General features: G+C 35.2%; 1 protein-coding gene across 1 annotated transcript; it reads left to right on the top strand.

Moving 5' to 3' along the window:
• Positions 1-636: 636 nt before the first annotated feature.
• LOC133822606 (uncharacterized) lies at positions 637-6,496 on the top strand. Its single transcript, XM_062254995.1, has 11 exons — positions 637-1,177; positions 1,308-1,410; positions 1,487-1,610; positions 1,774-1,845; positions 2,668-2,706; positions 3,401-3,481; positions 3,613-3,660; positions 4,369-4,419; positions 4,839-4,907; positions 5,587-5,832; positions 5,934-6,496. Exons 1-11 carry the CDS (start codon positions 871-873, stop codon positions 6,186-6,188), a joined length of 1,395 nt encoding a protein of 464 aa, XP_062110979.1. The 5' UTR covers positions 637-870; the 3' UTR covers positions 6,189-6,496.
• The last annotated feature ends 12,361 nt before the right edge of the window (positions 6,497-18,857 follow it).

Below are 18,857 nucleotides of genomic sequence, written 5' to 3'. Positions count from 1 at the left end.
CATGTTCTTTCTAAATATTTTTTGAGCATGTCAATCCAAATTTTATATAGATTCTATATTTTAGGATGGTGTTATCTCACTCTCACCAACAATTCTTACCATTAACTAAAGCAAGATGCATTCTTAGATCAACTTCCAAGAATACGAAAAAGGGATGGAACGTGGTCACCGAAAAACTACAAATTTGAAACTTCTCCAACTCGATCCTACTCTTCAAATAAGATATTTCCACCACCTCGAGACTCCTCACGACATGACTTTCGAAGCTCAATACTTCACTCCTGCCGTCATTGGAGTTGGTGCAATACTAATGATAGGAGCTTCGACATAGTGTAACTAATGTTGAAATTCTCATATAAATACCATATTATTAAAAATAAAACTAATAAATCCCACATTAAAATTAACTCTAAACTTTATAAAACTACATTTTTAAAAATAAGAATTTTCCATAATTTATAATTAATTTTTTTTAAATGATCTATTTGATGAAAATAATTTTAATTAAAAAAAAATTCTTATCGTAGACATGCATATACGGACATATTTTAGTACTTGTAAGGAACATACTTTTGAATATTTTCAAAATGGAGCTTCTTTTTTTTAAATATTTAGCAAGAAACTTATTATTGAAGGTATATTTTTCAGTTTTGTCCCCAAACAAATACGTAACAGTGAGCAGGAAACCCTAATAAGGAGAGGGGAAGAGGAAGAAGATGACGAAGAATTTGAAGGAATTTTGAATCGAAAGGGCTTAATAGTAGTGAATAGAATGAAATTAGAGTACTGTTTAATGTATTGTATGTAATTTCGAAACCCTAATTTCGATTTTGGGATGTTGATGAGAGAAAGGAAAGAAGAAGAAGAAGAATGAGCAGGCCGTCGATAAGGCCTCGGCCATTGGACATTCACAAGAAGCTTCCCATAGTCAAGTCTGTCAAGGACTTAGAGGACGACGACACCCCTACTTCATCTTCTACTCGCAACTCTCAGTTGTTCCGCTATGCAAGCTTCGACTCCGCCAATGACGTCCATCCCAGCCCTGCCGCCGTCGCCGCTGCCAAAAGGATCGCCGCCTCTGAGATTCCCACTCCTCAGTTTGTTATCGTTGATACTTACGAGAGAGATTATTCCCGCACTTTCTTTCAGCCCAATTCTTACTTGCGTGCTAGGGGAGGTTCGTTTCAATTCCTCCTCATGAATTTTATATTTATATGTGTGTGTGTGTATAAATGCTTATATGTATGTATGTACAATCCCCATTGCCCATTAATTCAATGTTTTTATGTGGGTTTTCTACTTTGAAGCTCGGGCTGAACTCGGAGAGTTTGTGGAGTACGACATTGACAATGAAGACGAGGATTGGCTTGAGGAGTTTAACAGAGACCGCAAGATTCTTGCGCCCGACAAGTAATCATTCTCACATATATACGTACACGTACATATAATGCGTTATTCAAATTATGTAATGAGATGTCCAATGCAGGTTTGAGTGTCTTCTGTTCAAGTTGGAAGTTTTGGATCACAAGGCTCGGGAAAGGGCAGGAGTTATAACACCTACTCTTGGTTCGCCAATCCCTATTCTTCTGCAGCAGGATACTGCTATGGAGGTGTGCTACTCCATTTTCCAACCAATATCATATTTGGGTGTGATAGCACATTATGCCACTTTTGTCATTTGAATTTTCAGACGCTTGTTTTTATTTTTAGAGACGTGGCCTTGTGTAATCATTTGTTTTGATCTCGAGTTGATCTTGAATCGTTTTCATATAGGCTCTACAAGCTCAAGCTCCCTCTATCAGATATGCTGTTCTCCAGTCTGTTTATAATTATTGGAAAGAGAAGGTATGCATTAAATACCATAGTGAGGGAAGTGATTACTGGGAATTTTACTTTCATGACAAAGTTTGAATTAACTATGAACTGTTGAATTGCCATTGTTAGGTGTGTTTGTTTGTTGGTTTAGAGGATTGCTTTGTAAAGGAGTGCTTATATTTTAGATTATGCTGAGAAGAGATGTGTCAATAGACTCTTCTTACCTAATAATATAAATAACAAACCATTATTTATTCTAAAGCACCTCCTGCCTCGGTTCCTGCCCTTAACCATCACAAAGAACGAAAAGAACTGTTTTCCAGTGGAAATTTTCAAAGGAATTTGGAAAATAAAGAAAAATCTGCTACTAAAAATGCTTTCCTGTGGAAAATGGTAAAGCATAAGAGTGATGTAAAATGCTGCAGAAATTTCAAAATTGAAGTTGTCTTTTTTGTTTGCATCTTTCCATTCCAAGGAAAATAAAGGTTTTTTTTTACGTTTAAATACTCTTATTGGGATAGTCAATTAGGATTAAAACAAAGTCGCACCTCTTACACCCTTTTCTCATTCTGAACTTATGGTCTCCATTCTGTGTCTCATCATTCATCTTTATAATAACATACTGTGGTATTTGAAAGGTTTATTGTATTATTTGGTGTTACTCAAACATGTGTTTGCTTCAAAGATGAATAGCATATTCCAAAAACCTATGATGATAAAAGATGTGCAAATTCTTTGTTTTCAATGTTTGATGCTATTCATTATCTTTTGATGATGACCTTAAACGTTAGGTTTTTTTCCCCTCTCATGGACAATGACCCTTTTTTTCCCCTCTCTCTCTTTTTTACACAGCGTGAGCGATGGCAAAAGCCTGTATTACGACGTTTACAGGTTTGTTTTCAATCCTTCAGATTTGTTTTTTCACACACTGTTTTCTTGAGCTGAAAAGGTTCTTTTTTATTTCTTTTTGTAAGTTCTTATGGAATTTGCCATCTTTACTTGTATTTTCCCGAGTAATAATACAAGTAGTTTTGCTTAAAAAAAAAGTGATGTCATTAGATAGTTATCTTGTTGTTCTTATATTTGTGAAAATAGTGATATTTATTTGTGTGTAATTTAATTACATATTTTGCTTAGGATTTGTAGTTGATACTGTGCTGCTTACTTTTCAATTGTCATTACTTCTATTATTATTATTATTGTTGTTGCTTCTACTATTTCTGTTGTTATTATGATTATTATTGTCAATAATGTCAAATTCATCTTGCTATTCTGTGAATGTTTTTTTTTAAAAAAAAAAGACCATGAAGAAATCTTCAGTCAATTTCAAATCTTGTTCAGATTTTAGAAACATAATAATAATCCACCCTTTCTCTTTTCTCTTCTTTTAGCTGTTGATTTTTCCCCCTTTATTGATTATGCTTTCATGGAAGATTTTAACAGAATGAACAATGAGAATGTGATAACATGTATGTGTCTGCAAAACCAACTATCTTATAACAACACTTGCCTTGCCCTTGAATAATTTTCCAATATTATGAGACTGATTCACCAACTAATGATCACAACCATATTTTTTGTACAGCCTCCTCCACCTGTTAATGACACTAATCCATATAATGTCTTTAGGCCAAGGGAGAAGGCTCACAGACTGCACACAAGAAGGGTAGGTGATAAGATTTTATGTTCTTTTATAATACTATTGCTCTTGAAGATATATTCTTTGTTTAACTATAATTTCTGAAATAAGTGCATATTTTTTGTTGATGAGTATCTTGTTTATTGTTTTTCTTTTAGATGCAAAGAAGGGAAAACAATGTGCAGTCATTTGAAAAGCTTCGCCAGGTCAGTGCCACTTTGACTGAAAAACTGATATACACACTAGAAAAACTTCATATTTTTGTTCTGAGAGCATGCTAATAAATGTCTTACGTGTATGTAATGCCATATTATTTTTACAACCCCAAGTTTCACATGCATAATGCATATAAAATGACAAGGCAAGATTGAAGGCTGTTTATTTCTGGATAGGGACCAAGAGCTGTCGCTTTGATGAAGTAAGGGCTGGGCTAAGTCGGGTTGTAGCAGTAATTGACCCAAGGCAGAAGAGATAAACCTGGACCTTGTTGTGAGCTTAAATCTGGCCTGAATGCGGGTTACCTCAAATTTATCTATTGATAGGGAATTGTGCAGACAGACCCTTACATTTTGTAGACATTGATAGGTTGAATACATCATTACTACTTTTTAGTGTATAAATTAGGTAGTGGTGGATGATGGGAACCAGCATACTTATAGTGGACATTCCAACAATTGCATTAATTAGGTAATACAGTAATACTAGATCAAGATCATGGAAATTCTGAAAGCTTAAAATCTGACATGAACATTTTGAGTTTTCTAGGTAAATTAGCCTGTTAAAGATCTAATGTAGTTATTTTATGAGAAGTGAGAACTCTCTTTATCTATCAAAATTGACTCATTGCTGTATTTATCTGACATTACAATGCCTGGTAGCCATTTAATAACTTTTATCTAAAATTGATTTTAAAGGTTAGGCGCAACCTGGACCAAGCGAAGACTTTACTTGAGGCCTTAATTAAGGTATCTTTACTTCAACTCTGTGGTCACATACTGTTGGATTTTTTTCTTCAAATTTTTTGTTCTATATTCATTTTTAAAAGATGGATAGGAATTTAACCTGGTAATTTTAGTAAAGTCATCTAGATTTTAAGTAGAGGTATTTACTTGAGAGGACTGTGAGCTTTCCAACATGTCAAGATTTTATTCTTCATACTGTGAGAGGGAATCAAATTTATTTTTCAGGTCTTCATTTTAAATATGAACATGGCTTTGTTGTTGGCGAGTTGGAAATACTTAATTTTATATTTGTATTTTTGGTTTTTCATCTCTTTCTTTTCCCTGCTTGAAAGGTTAGAATTTGTGTTCCTCCTGGTTGTATTTTTTTTCCCCTTGAGAAAATTTTGTATAAAAGTTTACTAACTATGGCTATATATATTCAGAGAGAAGAGAAGAAGAGAGAAGCTATGGAAGCTGAAGTTAGTCTTCAGAGGATCCAAATGAAATATAAGGTATGCTTATAATTGTTTGCTTTGATGGAACACATAGTACTCCTAACGTCCTAATCCTTCACTTGACACTTAATACGTATCAGATTGTTAGAACATGTAATGTACTATTTTCTTTTTAGGTATGCTTGTTATTATAAAAGTGAAAACAAATATAATGCTCCTTTTTTTGTTTTTTTCAAAAACAAGTACAGTGCTCCTAAATAGTATAAATATCAAGGTTCGTATGTTATTGTATCAGACTCGTTATTACTCAAAATAGGAAACTCTATTTATGTGTACGCAGTACTACGAATCTTTTAAGGTAGTGCTGGTTCATTTGTTTGTTTGAATGTGTACATTTAATACGTGGTAGACTCCAATTTGTTATTGTTTACGCTACAAATTCTTTCTTCTTTGTATCTCAAAGATTGTATGGTTTAGGAATGGTTGTAATTTCTTCTGTTTATGTTCAGGAATGGTTTTGTTTGTATTTTATTTTATTTTATTTTTTGGTGTCTTGGGTGTACAACTTCTGTACACTCTTTTTGTATTTGATACTTTCTGATTAATTCAAGTAGTGATTGTATGGTTTGGGCAAGGCTCCCATCATGTTTCCCAAGTTGATCAGACTATTATTATTACTCACTATGTGGAACTCTTTTTATTTAATACTTGTTTGTGACGTGTCTTTGATTTTTAGCATGAAACGGAGCTTATGGATGATAGCTTGACTCTTCCTGGATTCCCGCCATCGGCTAATAAGTTTAGTTTAGGGGAAGAGGACTTTCTTGATTCAGATGACATTGTAAACAGCCGTACTGGTATACGGCCTTCTGCAATGCACAATCAGCCTTTGGCAGATTCCAATATGGTATTAATACCCACTGGACACATTAAGCAAGAGTTTAGGCGGCGTCAAGTACCACAAGGATGGCTTCATAAAATGGTACTTTTCCTGTTGTTTCTTCTCTCTAATCCCATTACCTGAGTAAAGCTGTAAGTACAACTCCAACTCTCGATCTAATTTGTTACGACGGGTTAATGCAGGATCCCCTTGAGCCAGTTTTGTTGTTTACGAGACCTTTAGTTCCAGAAAAGTTGGCAGCTGCGGGCATTTCTGTACCATCCGATCCGTCAACAAAAGATGAAGCTTCTACACCACCACCTTGTAAATTCAGAGGAAGAGTTGGCCGTGGGGGTCGAATAATCTTTGATAGATGGAACCCATTGTTGCACACACCTATTGACTGTGGAAATTCTCTTTATTTGCCTCCCAAACCCCGGTCTGCAACATATAATTGATTCACTTACCCTGCTGCCATGGATTTTCTTCTGTGCATTGCTGGCAATCCAGTGGAAAGAGGTTCGTACCTTTATTTGGATGATTCTATTGCAGCAGGGAAGCACTCTATGGCACAGGATTAGTTTAAACTTTTTGAGAGGGAGAACCAAGGGTAAATATCATGATGGGAGGTAAATATTTCCTGCCACTTTGGCTATGGCTAAGGATTTTTTTTTGGTAGTTTTGAAAGAGCAGGATAGTGGCTGTATTGTGTTTGTATGTATTCATCTGATAGTCTTTGTTTGAAAATGTATTCATCTTCATCTTATTTCTCTCCTTGATTTTCCTTATGGCCTTCATTTCTATGTTATTGATCTGCGTTAAACTAAAGTCAAAGTTCTTGTACAAATAGGTAGTTTAGTTTGTTAAATACTTCAATTAAGACATTAATAGTCGATTATTGTGTTTAGAAAATGAAATAATTTTAATCATCATTATATTTTTAATAAAGGACTAATGATCGTTGAGTAGATTCATGAAGTACACATGTCGATGAATTTTTTCTAATAAAGTAAACTCCTTTTCTTCTATTAAAAATGCATTCCTGGCCAATCACTAGACCTGAAAAGCATATTTACATGATAAATTTGCAATGTCCTAATGAACAAACCTTAATGAAAAGAAACCAAATGGTGGAAACGAAGGAAATGACGACAATCTTAGTATCACTTTCACTTTCTATCATATAAACAAATTCAATGTAAATTGAAGGAAAGACACAAATTAAAAGAAAACAATAATTTATTTAAAAAACAATAATACTACTACTACTAATAATAAAAGATAATTGTACTAATTAATTTTAACTAGTCTTTTCTCCAGTCTAAACTTGGGGCTTGAGACATGACTCGTTTTATGAGAAATTGGTGAAAATAACTTTTCTTTTTAAGTGATTTTGCATTCTGGTTTATTTTTTATAATTCTTTGCAAAATGATCTCGATTGGCTGTCTAAAATTTTCGATCGGCTGTTTGAATTTTTCGACCACCTGTCTAAAATTTCGACTAACTGTATAAATTATAAGAGATCATTTTGTAAAGAATTATTAAAACTACGCTAGAGTGCAAAATGACTTTAAAAAATAGGTCATTTTGCCAAGAGACCTGTGATTTTATTTGTTGTTGACATAATGGGACATGTGGTGGTTGCAAACATTCTGTCAGCAATAAAACCAACACCAAATGCAGTTTGCCTCAGCTATGCAATCACCCATTCCTGCAAGATAAACCAAATGCTTCAAGAAACAACATCAACAAACTATGTATGAGACAAGACATAAACATTCTCTTGTCTAGAATTGTGTTGGGAAATAAGAAAATTCAACATGAATCACCACAATATAACTGAAATTAATATGAATGACATTTTATTACAAATTAAATGTAACACTTGAAAAATAAGAAAATGTAAGTAAAATAAATTTTATAAAATATAATTATTAAATAATTTTATAAAATTAAATATTTAAATTTGTTATTATTTCAATATATTAGATGATGATATTTATCTAAATTAATTAAAATTATTTTAACGGGATCATTAACACAATTGATTTATTCTCAAGTCTCATAGTTTTTACATTATAATCTATCTATATCTATATATTTATATAAATGACAACACCAAGGAGATGATGTGATACTCTAAAATTGGTCTAAAACATTCTTTCTATTTTCTCTTTTTTTTTTTTACTTTTTTTATTCTTCTTTTCAAAATTTATGAATAAAAAAATATTTATCTAATTCATATATAATTTGAATTAAATTAATTCATTAATTGAAATGAGAAATATTTATATAATCTATTTTTATTTTATAATTAAAAAAATAAAAAAATTTATCTAATTCATATATAATTTAAATTAAATTAATTCATTAATTGAGATGAGAGATATTTATATTCTAAATATATATATATATATAGTTACAATAATTTATTTTTATAATAATAAAAAATTAATCAATTTTTCATTTTTTCACTTTTTTTATTCTTCTTTCTCTTATTTTAAAAAATTATGATTCATATACAAAACTATTGTTGACGCCGTTTTTCATCAAACAGTGAAAGAAGAGCACATAAACAATAACTGATAATGGCCAATTGAAATAAAACAATATAAACACACGATTTTTACGTGGTTCAGCAGTTAAATCTGCCTAGTCCACGAGTTTCTGTTATTAAACTCAAGATTATCTCTGAGAATTCTTCGGGAATGAATTCTTCAGAGTTTTCTCTCCAAGATCAGAATTTCGGTCCTTTACAATGGTGCATGACCTCTCTATTTATAGAGAAGATCGAAGAATACTATCCCACATATTTTGGGTAGTTACTCTTTTTGTATAAATAAAATAAATGGCTTTAAATGCCTATAATCAGATATAAAAGGAAACGTCCCCTGAAGACCAGGAGACGTATAACTGACCAAATAATATCCCACGATTCTAGGGGATTTACAATAATAAATGAGGATTACATCTCGTATTTATAACACTTGTAGATATTCAAGGCGGTTATCGCGTATCTCTAAGGCTCTAGCTTCCCAGGTTTCCCGTCATCTATCGAGCTAGAAACATCTCCCGAGGCCACATGGCTTTCGAGATCGTATGTGCGTCGAGCTCGGGACCCCTGATCCGAGGTTGTCCCCGAAGGTGAGAGCGTTCCCGGAGCTATTTTTCGAGACCATGAATACTTCGAGGTCACCATACTCGAGGTCGTCTATGTCCTGCAGGCTCGACATTCAATCCTGGAGCATGTTTCCAACCTTATGAGTCCACTTATCTGCGAATCCAACTTTCGAGGTCATATTTAATATAGCTCGAAATCTGGGTGTAACAACTATATTTACACCAAGTGGTATAATAATCTGTTAATAATTATTTAAATTTATATTCATATTTATATAAAAAATGATACTTTATAAAAAAAAAATCTACAAAAATAGACATGAACATATTATTATAAATAAAAAATTTAATATCTTATTTAAATCTATATCTATTCTGTATAAAAAGTGTGTAGATAATAAAAATGATTGGTTTTAACGATTTTTTATTTTTTTTCGTTAACTTTAACAGAATATTATTATATTTAACAGAATATTCTTATATTTAACAGTAGATTGTAAACATAACTTAAACTTAAATAAATAAACAATTAAACAAATTAAAATAAAATATTTTACAATGATAATTATTTAAAAATAATAAAACCATACATTTTATAACTCAAATCAAATTTAATTAAACTTAATATTATATTAAACATATAATATACAATCTTTTGTTGTCACTGTCAAATTAAAAAACTAGAACAAACATAAACTTAAGCAAAAATAAATAAATTAATTAAAATATGATATTTTTATGATATTTTATGATAGTTTAAATAACTAAATCATATTTATTTAAAAATAATAAAGACATACATATCATGTTTTATCTTATAAATTTGTGTGATAGTTTATTTTTTATCAAGTTATTGGAGCTCTTTTTCTTCATCAAATTAATCAAAGGACATTGCGAGATATATTAGAAACTAAAATAGTTTATACATATATACTACTGTCTATACTATGACTTTTTCTATTCTTATTTTATTTCTATTATTAATTTCTTTTTAAATATTATTGAATTTTATATATATGTCATGTATCCATGTAAATATATATATATATGTCAACATTGTGTTTAGATGTCATTTATGTAGAAATTATTTATATAAATATTTATATATACTATAGAACTATAATTTATTTTATTTTATATATATTTAAAAAAACAGTGAACCAATTTTTATTAAAATTATAGACAAAGTTTATTACTTTAAAACTAAGCCAACGTACATTACATGTTGCTTTTACCTAGTATTTATATAAATGAGAGCAGCAAGAAGATGAAGTGACACTCTAAAATTGGTCTAAAACATTGTTTCTATTTTCTCATTTTTTTCACTTTTATTTTATTCTTCTTTTTAAAATTTATGATTAAAAAAATATTTATCTAATTTATATACAATTTGAATTAAATTAATTCATTAATTGAAATGAGAGATATTTATATTCTAAATATCTATATATATAGTAACGATAATCTATTTTTATTTTATAATAAAAAAATAAAAATATTTATCTAATTCATATATAATATTAATTATATTAATTATTTAATTGAAATGAGAGATATTTATATTCTAAATATCTATATATATATAGTTACGATAACTTATTTTTATTTTATGATTAAGAAAATAAAAATATTTATCTAATTCATATATAATGTTAATTAAATTAATTTATTAATTGAAATGAGAGATATTTAGAGGGTGTTTGGTTCCTTAACTAAAAAAAATATATTTTGTTTTTTAAAGCTAAAAACATTTTTTTGAAAACAAGTAGGGGTGTTTGACATTATTTTCATAAAACAGTTTTTTTTTAAAAAAAAGTTACAAAAAACATAAAATTTTGAGAGCAACAAAAAGTTGTTTCCTATTGTTCTCAATATTTTTTTTGCCCATTTTTTTCTCACATCACTTTTAATTATTATTATTATCTCATATCATTTATTCTCACATCACTTTCTCTCTCATTAGTTTCCCTCTTCTCACTTTCTCTCACATCACTTTCTATCTCATTGTTTACTCTCTCGCCATTTTCTCTCTTCTCCTTTCTATCTTTTCATTTTCTCTCTCATCATTTTCTATCTCCTTATTTTTTCTCTCATCACTTTCTCTCTCATTTTTCTTTCATAATTTTTTCTCTTCTAAATTTCTCTTTCCTCAAATTTTCTTTCCTTATTTTTCATCATTTTGTCTTTCACATTATTTTATCTCATTATTTATTACAAACTTTTAAATGATTTTTCTATTTGTAAATATATTTATTAATTTTTTATTTATGCTTTAAAAAAATAAAACAAAAAATTATTTTTAGAAAATATTAACCAAACACCTATTGTTTTTTTAAAACTACAAAAGTTGTTTTCAGTTCTTATTTCTGAAAACACAATTTTGAAAACAGAAAACAATGTCAAACAGACCTTATATTCTAAATATATATAGTTACGATAACCTATTTTTATTTTTTATAATAATAAAAAATTAATTAATTTTCTCATATTTTCACTTTTTTTAATCTTCTTTCTCTTCTTTTAAAAAATTATGATTCATATATAAAAAGATATTTACACCAAAAAATCTATTAATAATTAAACACGTAAGAAGTATAAGAATCTGTTAATACTTATTTACATTTATATTCATATTCATATATACAAAACGATATTTTATAAAAAAAAATCTACAAAAATAGATATGCACATATTATTATAAATAAAAAAGTTAATATCTTATTTAAATTTAAAATAATATTATTATAGTGTTGTTGTGGTGATATATGATGTAAAAAAACTACAAAAATAGATATGAACATATTATTATAAATAAAAAAATTAAAATCTTATTTAAATTTAAAATAATATTATTGTTGACCTTGATTTTGGTCAACTGACACGGAGTCAAAAATGCTTGATGTAGACAGATATGTTGAAATGATAATAATGACAAAAACAGTAAATCACACAAGAATTTATAGTGGTTCGGTCCCAGAATCTGATAATAACCAACGTCCACTTGAGCTGTTATTGATATAACATTTCAATGGAGTGATCAAAGAACTAGGGTTCAATGAGTTTCACCAACCTCTGAAGAACAAAAAAAAATATCGAATGTGATAGCTCTAGCTCACTCGTAAATCTCTAATCTCCAGTAATTAGAAAGCCAAAAGTCCTTTCCTTGAGCTATCTTCTCATTATTTATAGGCTCAAGGAAGATTCCATGAATTAGTTACAGATATTATTTCCTAATTAATCGGATATTCAGTAAATCATGGGAGATAATCTCGGATATGACGATGATCTCTATAAGATTATCTTTGAAATATCTGGAATGTACGACCATGCTGGTCGTGATAAAACTCAGCTCCGTGCTTGCAATGTCTTACTGGTCGATAGTCGAACAAAATTCTGTCAGGTGTCAGCCACGTGTTAGAAATCACATGCCATGTCATCCGTGCCTGTTTTTTGGATAACATTTGACCCCCAAGTTTATTTATTATGAGTAATAAATAAACTTTTAAGGAAACGACCCTTTGACTACCCCACCAAACCTGTCAGAGTAATTTGTGCAATATTGGGAAAAGTAACCTACCCTTGTCTAATCACGGCTTTTCGGTTCCCAAGTAATCTTTTGACGGCTATCACCCTTCCCCATGCCTCGAAAAAGAGGAAACTGATGATTACTCCCCTTTTATGCCACGGGCAAAAATATATATAGTCTCTTCAAAGTCTTCTTTTCCTTTTTACGCAAGCTATCACTCTTTCAAGAAACCCTAAAATCAGAGCTTCCATTTTCTTCTGGAGACCGTCTTCCAGCGTTTCAAGATTCAGTCCGCTAGTTCTCCGACGCTCGAAAACTCTCTCAAATCTCCACGGTCTTTTTTCTGGTAAGTCCAGAACTTTTATGCTCTATATTTTAGCCGTGCATGCTTCTGTGGATTGACTATTGAGCTCATTTGTTTCTGGGTTGAGATGCATGATAGTAGGGGGTTTAATGGGTGATACTGTATAGGATGATATTTCTCTGCCATTAAGGAGTTACGAGTTAGTTTGATAGTTGAGATCATGACTTTAGGACGTAAAACCGAAGTAAAAATTCGATTTTTATGCCAGTTGAAAAACCAAGTTTTTCCCGCCCTAAAAGGAGTTGAAAAAGCTTTTTCAAAAAACTTTTTGCTTTCGCTTTTTGTTCTGTTTCTCAAACTGTTCGTGTGAAAAATTAGTTTCTTGTTAGAATGCTACTGTATAAAAGCTTAACTTTTATACTCAACCAGGGTTATTCTAAAAACTTTCAAAATTCTTCATCCTCACCTCCCCATTCTTCTGTTCGCAGATTTTAATGCCATATTTGTGGGGAGGTAAGTGGCCCATCGATGACGATCTTCTTGCGCAACTGCTTGAAGGCGAAGAACAACCAGCCTACCGAGTTCACGAGATTCCATTTTCCAGAGTTTCTTCTAGACCTCAACCATCACCACCTCAAATGGCCCATTCTAAGTCTCCAGGCAAGAAAAAACCAAACTCTGAAAACAATCCAAATTCACCTGCCCAGCCTGATTCGCAGGCCAGGATTCCCTCGACCAGTGGTCGAGAAAACATTGCCTCGGACCCCCGTATCCAAGTTAAGGCTCGCCCTCGGCATCATAGCCTTTCTAATGTCGAGTGGTATCTTTCTCCTACCAGCCAGGTGACTCCCCGGATGCTCGCCAATTATCTTAGGAAGTATCCTCTTACCGGGGTTAATCTCAAAATCCTTGATGCTGACCAAAGAGCTAACCTGCCTGGGGACGCCTATAGCGCTTGGTCCAGGTATCACATAGAGGCGGGGGCTATCCTCCCTCTACATCCATTCTACCAAGGGGTGGCCAACTACTTCGGTGTTGCCCCCTTTCAAATTACCCCAAACGGATATAGAATACTGCACGCACTCTATATCCTTTATAAACTCAAAAAATGGCCAGAGCCCACTCCCCACGAGGTCAACTTCCTTTTTGACCTTAAGTCCAACCCTCAACAATATGGGACGGGCTTCTTTCATCTTTGTCACCAGGAAACAAACCGAACGTTCCTGAGTGAGACTACTCCCATTTCCAACGTGGGGAAGTACAATCAAGAGTATTTCCTTATGCCAGACATGACTACAAACAACCTGGCCTTCGCTCGAGGAGGTAAATGTCACTTTTCACTGGTCGCTACTTTTCCTTAGCAAACTCTTCTACACTTCTCTAAAGTATATTGTGCCTTTCAGGACCATGGTTACGCCCAAACCCAACACCAGACATGGTGTTGAGGTCCAACACACTGGCCAGGATGGCAGACGCTGAAAAAAGCGTTAAGTCCCTGGTCACTGATAAAAATCTGAGGCTATCTGGCCTCCTGGCTCCTCGCCATGAAACAAGAGGACCCGTGGTGGCAGATGCCACTGCCGAGGGGAATCCCGAGCAGCAACCCCCAGCGTCTCCTCCCCGAAGGAAGCCAACGGGGGTTACGATCAGGGAACCCACTGCCGACCCTTCAGCAGAGAGGCCTTCTGCACCCCAAGGGAAGGGGAAACAAAAGGCAAGCGAGCCCGTCATAGACTTGGATGAGTCTTCAGAAGAAAACGGTACTGTTATTCTGCTTTTAAATAGCTTGCCAATTCCCTGTCACTTGTTTGACGGGGACGACAATTTTACGTATACTCCAAATCTAGGGTCAGACTTCTTCGTGCCAGATAGTGAGTGTATGACTAATAGAGTCAGTAGTATAGCGACAAGTAGTTGTAGCTCGGGTATTAAACTTTGTGACCTCTTTTCTGATTTGCCATGATTTTTTATCTACTTTTGTCTTACTGCCTGCATGTTTTTCTTTATCTATAGAGATGGCTTCCCCCAACGTTTTCGATATGTACCAGACCCAGGAGGAAGAGGAGGTCCCCCTGGTTCGACGGAAATCAGCTAGGAGGCATGATGGAGAATCAAGCCAAGAACCCCCGGCCAAGAAGGGTCAAACAACTGATCCTTCCAAGGACGGACGTACTGGCCAACCTTCTGCCCATCCTCTTGCTCCTGCTGAAAAGGAGACTGCCCCTGCTGCCAACCCCCCGCCTGTGGCCGGAAGGGAACAGGCCCCGCAAGCAGAACTTCTTGGGACCAAACTCTCGAACCGCTCCCTGCGATCAGCTAAAGATCGCCTTGCTCATATCCTGAAGCATGACCGTTGCAGGGAGGCAATGGCTGAAGCTGAGAGCATGGGGGTCGATCAGATCCTTAACAGGGCTCTTAACGAAGTGGCTAGTGTAAGTATTCTTTCTCTTGGCCTTTATCTTTCCTTCTTGTAATATAGCCTAACTTTTATTCCTTGACTGCAGGAAATGCTGACTATAACTGCTGCTCGTACTCGCGCTAGTGCTAGCATCGAGCAGGCTCGGGCAAAGGCCGTTGGGGAGCTTCAGGCGAAAGCCATTGAGGAGCTTCAGGCTACAGAAGCCAGGCATGCTGGGGAGTTGGAGGTGGTCACCCAGCAGAAGGATGGTTTGGTGGCAAAGCTGGCGGAGAATGAAGCTTCTTAGGCAGCTTTGAAGAAGCAGAGGGACGATTACCAGGAGTCCAATATCGTGAAGTCAAGAGACTTAAGGAGGAGCACCTCGCTAAGGACAAGACCATAGCTGTTCTTGAGAGCCAAGTGGAACAACTTAAGCTTACCAACGCCAAGGATCTGGAGAGGTACAAGAACGCGACACTTCGGTGTTTCTACAACTTTTGGAAACACAACCAAGGTGCCGATTTCAATTACCTTCCAACAGAGGCCAGGAAGGCCGAGCTAGCGCGTTGTGCTGCTCGGTTAGTTGCTGAAGAAGAAAGAGCAAGGGTCCCTGCTTCCCCAAGTATCCAGCCAGCCGCCGATTTGGAGGGAGGAGAAGCTGCAGCTGACCAAACTGCTCCAACAGATCCTCCTGCCCCCTAGGCTCCTTAAAGTTTTTTTTGTTCTTTTTCTTTTCTTTAATTACACAACCTACGGGTCGTGATGTAAAGATTGAATTTTTATTTTTAATTTTGCTGCATGGGCAGCAAACTTTCCTTTTACTTTAAACAATTACATCCAAGCAGTACTGCTTGCGGTGTAAGAGAATGCTTTTTTGATATTATAATATTTCTCTTTATTACAACATCTGTTCGCATAACCGAACTTAGCATAGAACTTTGGCTTGATTTAACAAAATATAAAATTTGAAAAATACTCTAAGTACCGTAGCATGCTTTCACTCATTTTGTTCATGTGTTTACATACCTCTTGGTATGCTTTGCTATCGATGTACCTTATATGCCCCCCAAGTGACTGAGGAGCTTTAGGTCCTTGGTCACTTGCCTTGACCACGACCTGTTCGAACATTGCTGCTTGGAATAACTTGTAAAATATAGAATACAGCAAAACAACACACGTAGTGTAAATACTTGTAAATAAAATTTACAAAGGTTGGAAAGAATGACTGGCTGCGCACAGTCCTTTATAATTATCGTATTAAAAATGGACTAAACATTTCTTTACGAGTGATCCTTAAAAAGATCTTACACTTATAAGCGATTAGCCATATAATATGGCTAACCCTTTTTTAGAACTTGTAAAAAGTAAAAATTAATACAAGCCAGTCCTTTAAAAAGGACTGTTTATTGATAATACTTGCGCAGGTGCTCTCCATTCCAGTAGCGAGGAACGAGATCTCCATTTAAGCGTGCAAGTTTGTAGGTGCCTGGATGAAGGACTTCTTCAATCTGGTAAGGTTCTTCCCAGTTTGGTCCGAGTACTCCAGCAGTTGGGTCGCGGGTATTTAAGAAAACTCGTCGAAGTACTAGGTCTCCAACGTTGAATTTTCTTTCTTTCACCTTTGAGTTAAAATACCGGGCGACTTTTTGCTGGTACGCAGCTACTCGGAGTTGGGCTCTTTCCCGTTTCTCTTCAAGTGAGTCTAGGGAATCCATCATCAATTGGCTATTCTGGTCCTGGTTGTATGTAATTCGTCGATGTGAGGGCGGATCTAACTCGACGGGCAACATAGCTTCATACCCGTACGCTAAGGAGAACGGGGTATGATCTGTCGTTGTTCGATGAGAAGTTCTATACGACCAGAATACTTCAGGCAGCTGTTCTGGCCATGCTCCTTTAGCGTCTTCAAGTCTTTTCTTCAGGGTATCTTTAAGTGTTTTGTTCACTGCTTCGACTTACCCATTTGCTTGTGGGTGTGCGGCTGAAGAAAAGCTTTTGACGATTCCATGCCTTTCGCAGAAGTCTGTGAATAAGTCGCTGTCAAACTGGGTGCCGTCGTCTGAGACAATTTTTTGAGGCAAACCATATCGGCAAAAAATGTTCTTGATGACAAAGTCAAGAACTTTCTTGGTCGTTATGGTAGCGAGCGGCTCAGCTTCGACCCATTTGGTGAAGTAGTCGACTGCTACGACTGCATATTTTACTCCACCCTTCCCTGTTGGTAGGGACCAATCAAGTCTATACCCCATACTGCGAAAGGCCAAGGACTCTGCATCTGCTTTAACTCGTTGGGAGCTGCGCGTGGGATCTTGGAAAACCTCTGACACTTATCGCATTTTTGCACAAACTCCATTGAGTCCTCATTCATAGTCGGCCAGAAATAACCCTACCTCAGAATATTTTTTGACAAGCTTTGCCCCCCAGCGTGGTCTCCACAGAAGCCTTCATGTACTTCCTTCATTAGTTCTTTAGCCTTTTCCGGTGTAATGCATCTGAGCAGTGGCATGGAGTATCCTTTTCGGTAAAGGACACCATCGACTAGTATATACCTAGCAGCCTGTCTTTGAAGGGTTCTGGCTTTGTTTATATCTGCTGGTAGTACACCATTTGTGAGATACTCCAAGTATGGTGCCATCCATGTATCCTCCATCCAGATTTCCATATTAATTTCGTCTGTTTGTATGCTCGGCTCACATAATCTCTCTACTGGCACTATATTCAAAGTGTCAGCGTCTTTCGCACTTGCGAGTTTGGCTAAGGCATCTGCGTTTGAATTATGATCTCGGGGGATTTACTGGAGGGTATACTTTTCAAATTGCACCAACATATCTCTAATTTTGGTTAAGTAGGCCACCATTTTGAGACCCCGTGCTTGATACTCCCCTAAGACTTGATTCACTACCAGCTGTGAATCACTATAGATATCAAGCACTTTTATATTCATGTCTTTGGCTAACCTTAGTCCTGCGAGGAGTGCTTCATATTCGGCCTCATTGTTCGATGCGGTGAAATCGAACCTAATAGCACAGTGAAATCGATGCCCTTCTGGCGTTATCAATATCACTCCTGCTCCTGCATGAGATTCGTTGGACGATCCGTTTGTGAATAACCTCCATGAAGGAGCTTTGACTTGTGGTTCAGGTGCACTAGGTTCTTCGCACTGCTCGTTGTCTGGGAACTCAGTGAATTTATCGATAAGGTCAGCCAAGACTTGTCCTTTTATTGCTGCTCGCGGTGAATATGTGATATCGAACTGCCCGAGTTCGACTGTCCATTTCAATAAGCGCCCAGCCGCCTCTGGCTTTTGTAGAACTTGCCGAAGGGGTTGGTCAGTTAAGACTATGATGGGATGGGCTTGGAAGTAAGGACGTAACTTCCTTGAGGCCAAAATCAAGCAATAGGCTAACCTTTCGATTGGAGGATACCTCAATTCAGCCCCGATTAACCTCTTGCTTACATAGTAAACCACCTTTTGTACGCCTTCTTCCTCTCGCACTAGCACCGCACTGGCAGCAAATTCGATGATTGCCAGGTAAATGAACAAAGTTTCTCCGTCCATGGGTTTTGATAAAATAGGAGGCTGTGCCATGTGGGCCTTTAAGTCCTGGAAAGCCTGCTCGCAGTCTCCTGTCCATTCGAATTTCTTGTTGCCTCTAAGTAGATTGAAGAAAGGGGCGCATTTATCCGTCGACTTGGAAATGAATCTACTTAGTGCGGCAATTCTTCTAGTTAAACTTTGCACATCCTTGATTTTCATTGGCGATTTCATGTCGATCAG

The sequence above is a fragment of the Humulus lupulus genome, chromosome 3 (assembly GCF_963169125.1).
Source record: "Humulus lupulus chromosome 3, drHumLupu1.1, whole genome shotgun sequence".
Classification (NCBI taxonomy): domain Eukaryota; kingdom Viridiplantae; phylum Streptophyta; class Magnoliopsida; order Rosales; family Cannabaceae; genus Humulus; species Humulus lupulus.
The sequence above is the reverse complement of the archived record's forward strand: the minus strand, read 5'-3'. Positions and strand labels throughout refer to the sequence as shown.

Coding starts and splice junctions, on each gene's coding strand:
- LOC133822606 (XM_062254995.1), top strand. CDS start 871: ATGAGCAGGCCGTCGATAAGGCCTCGGCCATTGGACATTCACAAGAAG. Junction 1,178..1,307: donor TTACTTGCGTGCTAGGGGAG/GTTCGTTTCAAT, acceptor TCTACTTTGAAG/CTCGGGCTGAACTCGGAGAG. Junction 1,611..1,773: donor AGCAGGATACTGCTATGGAG/GTGTGCTACTCC, acceptor GTTTTCATATAG/GCTCTACAAGCTCAAGCTCC.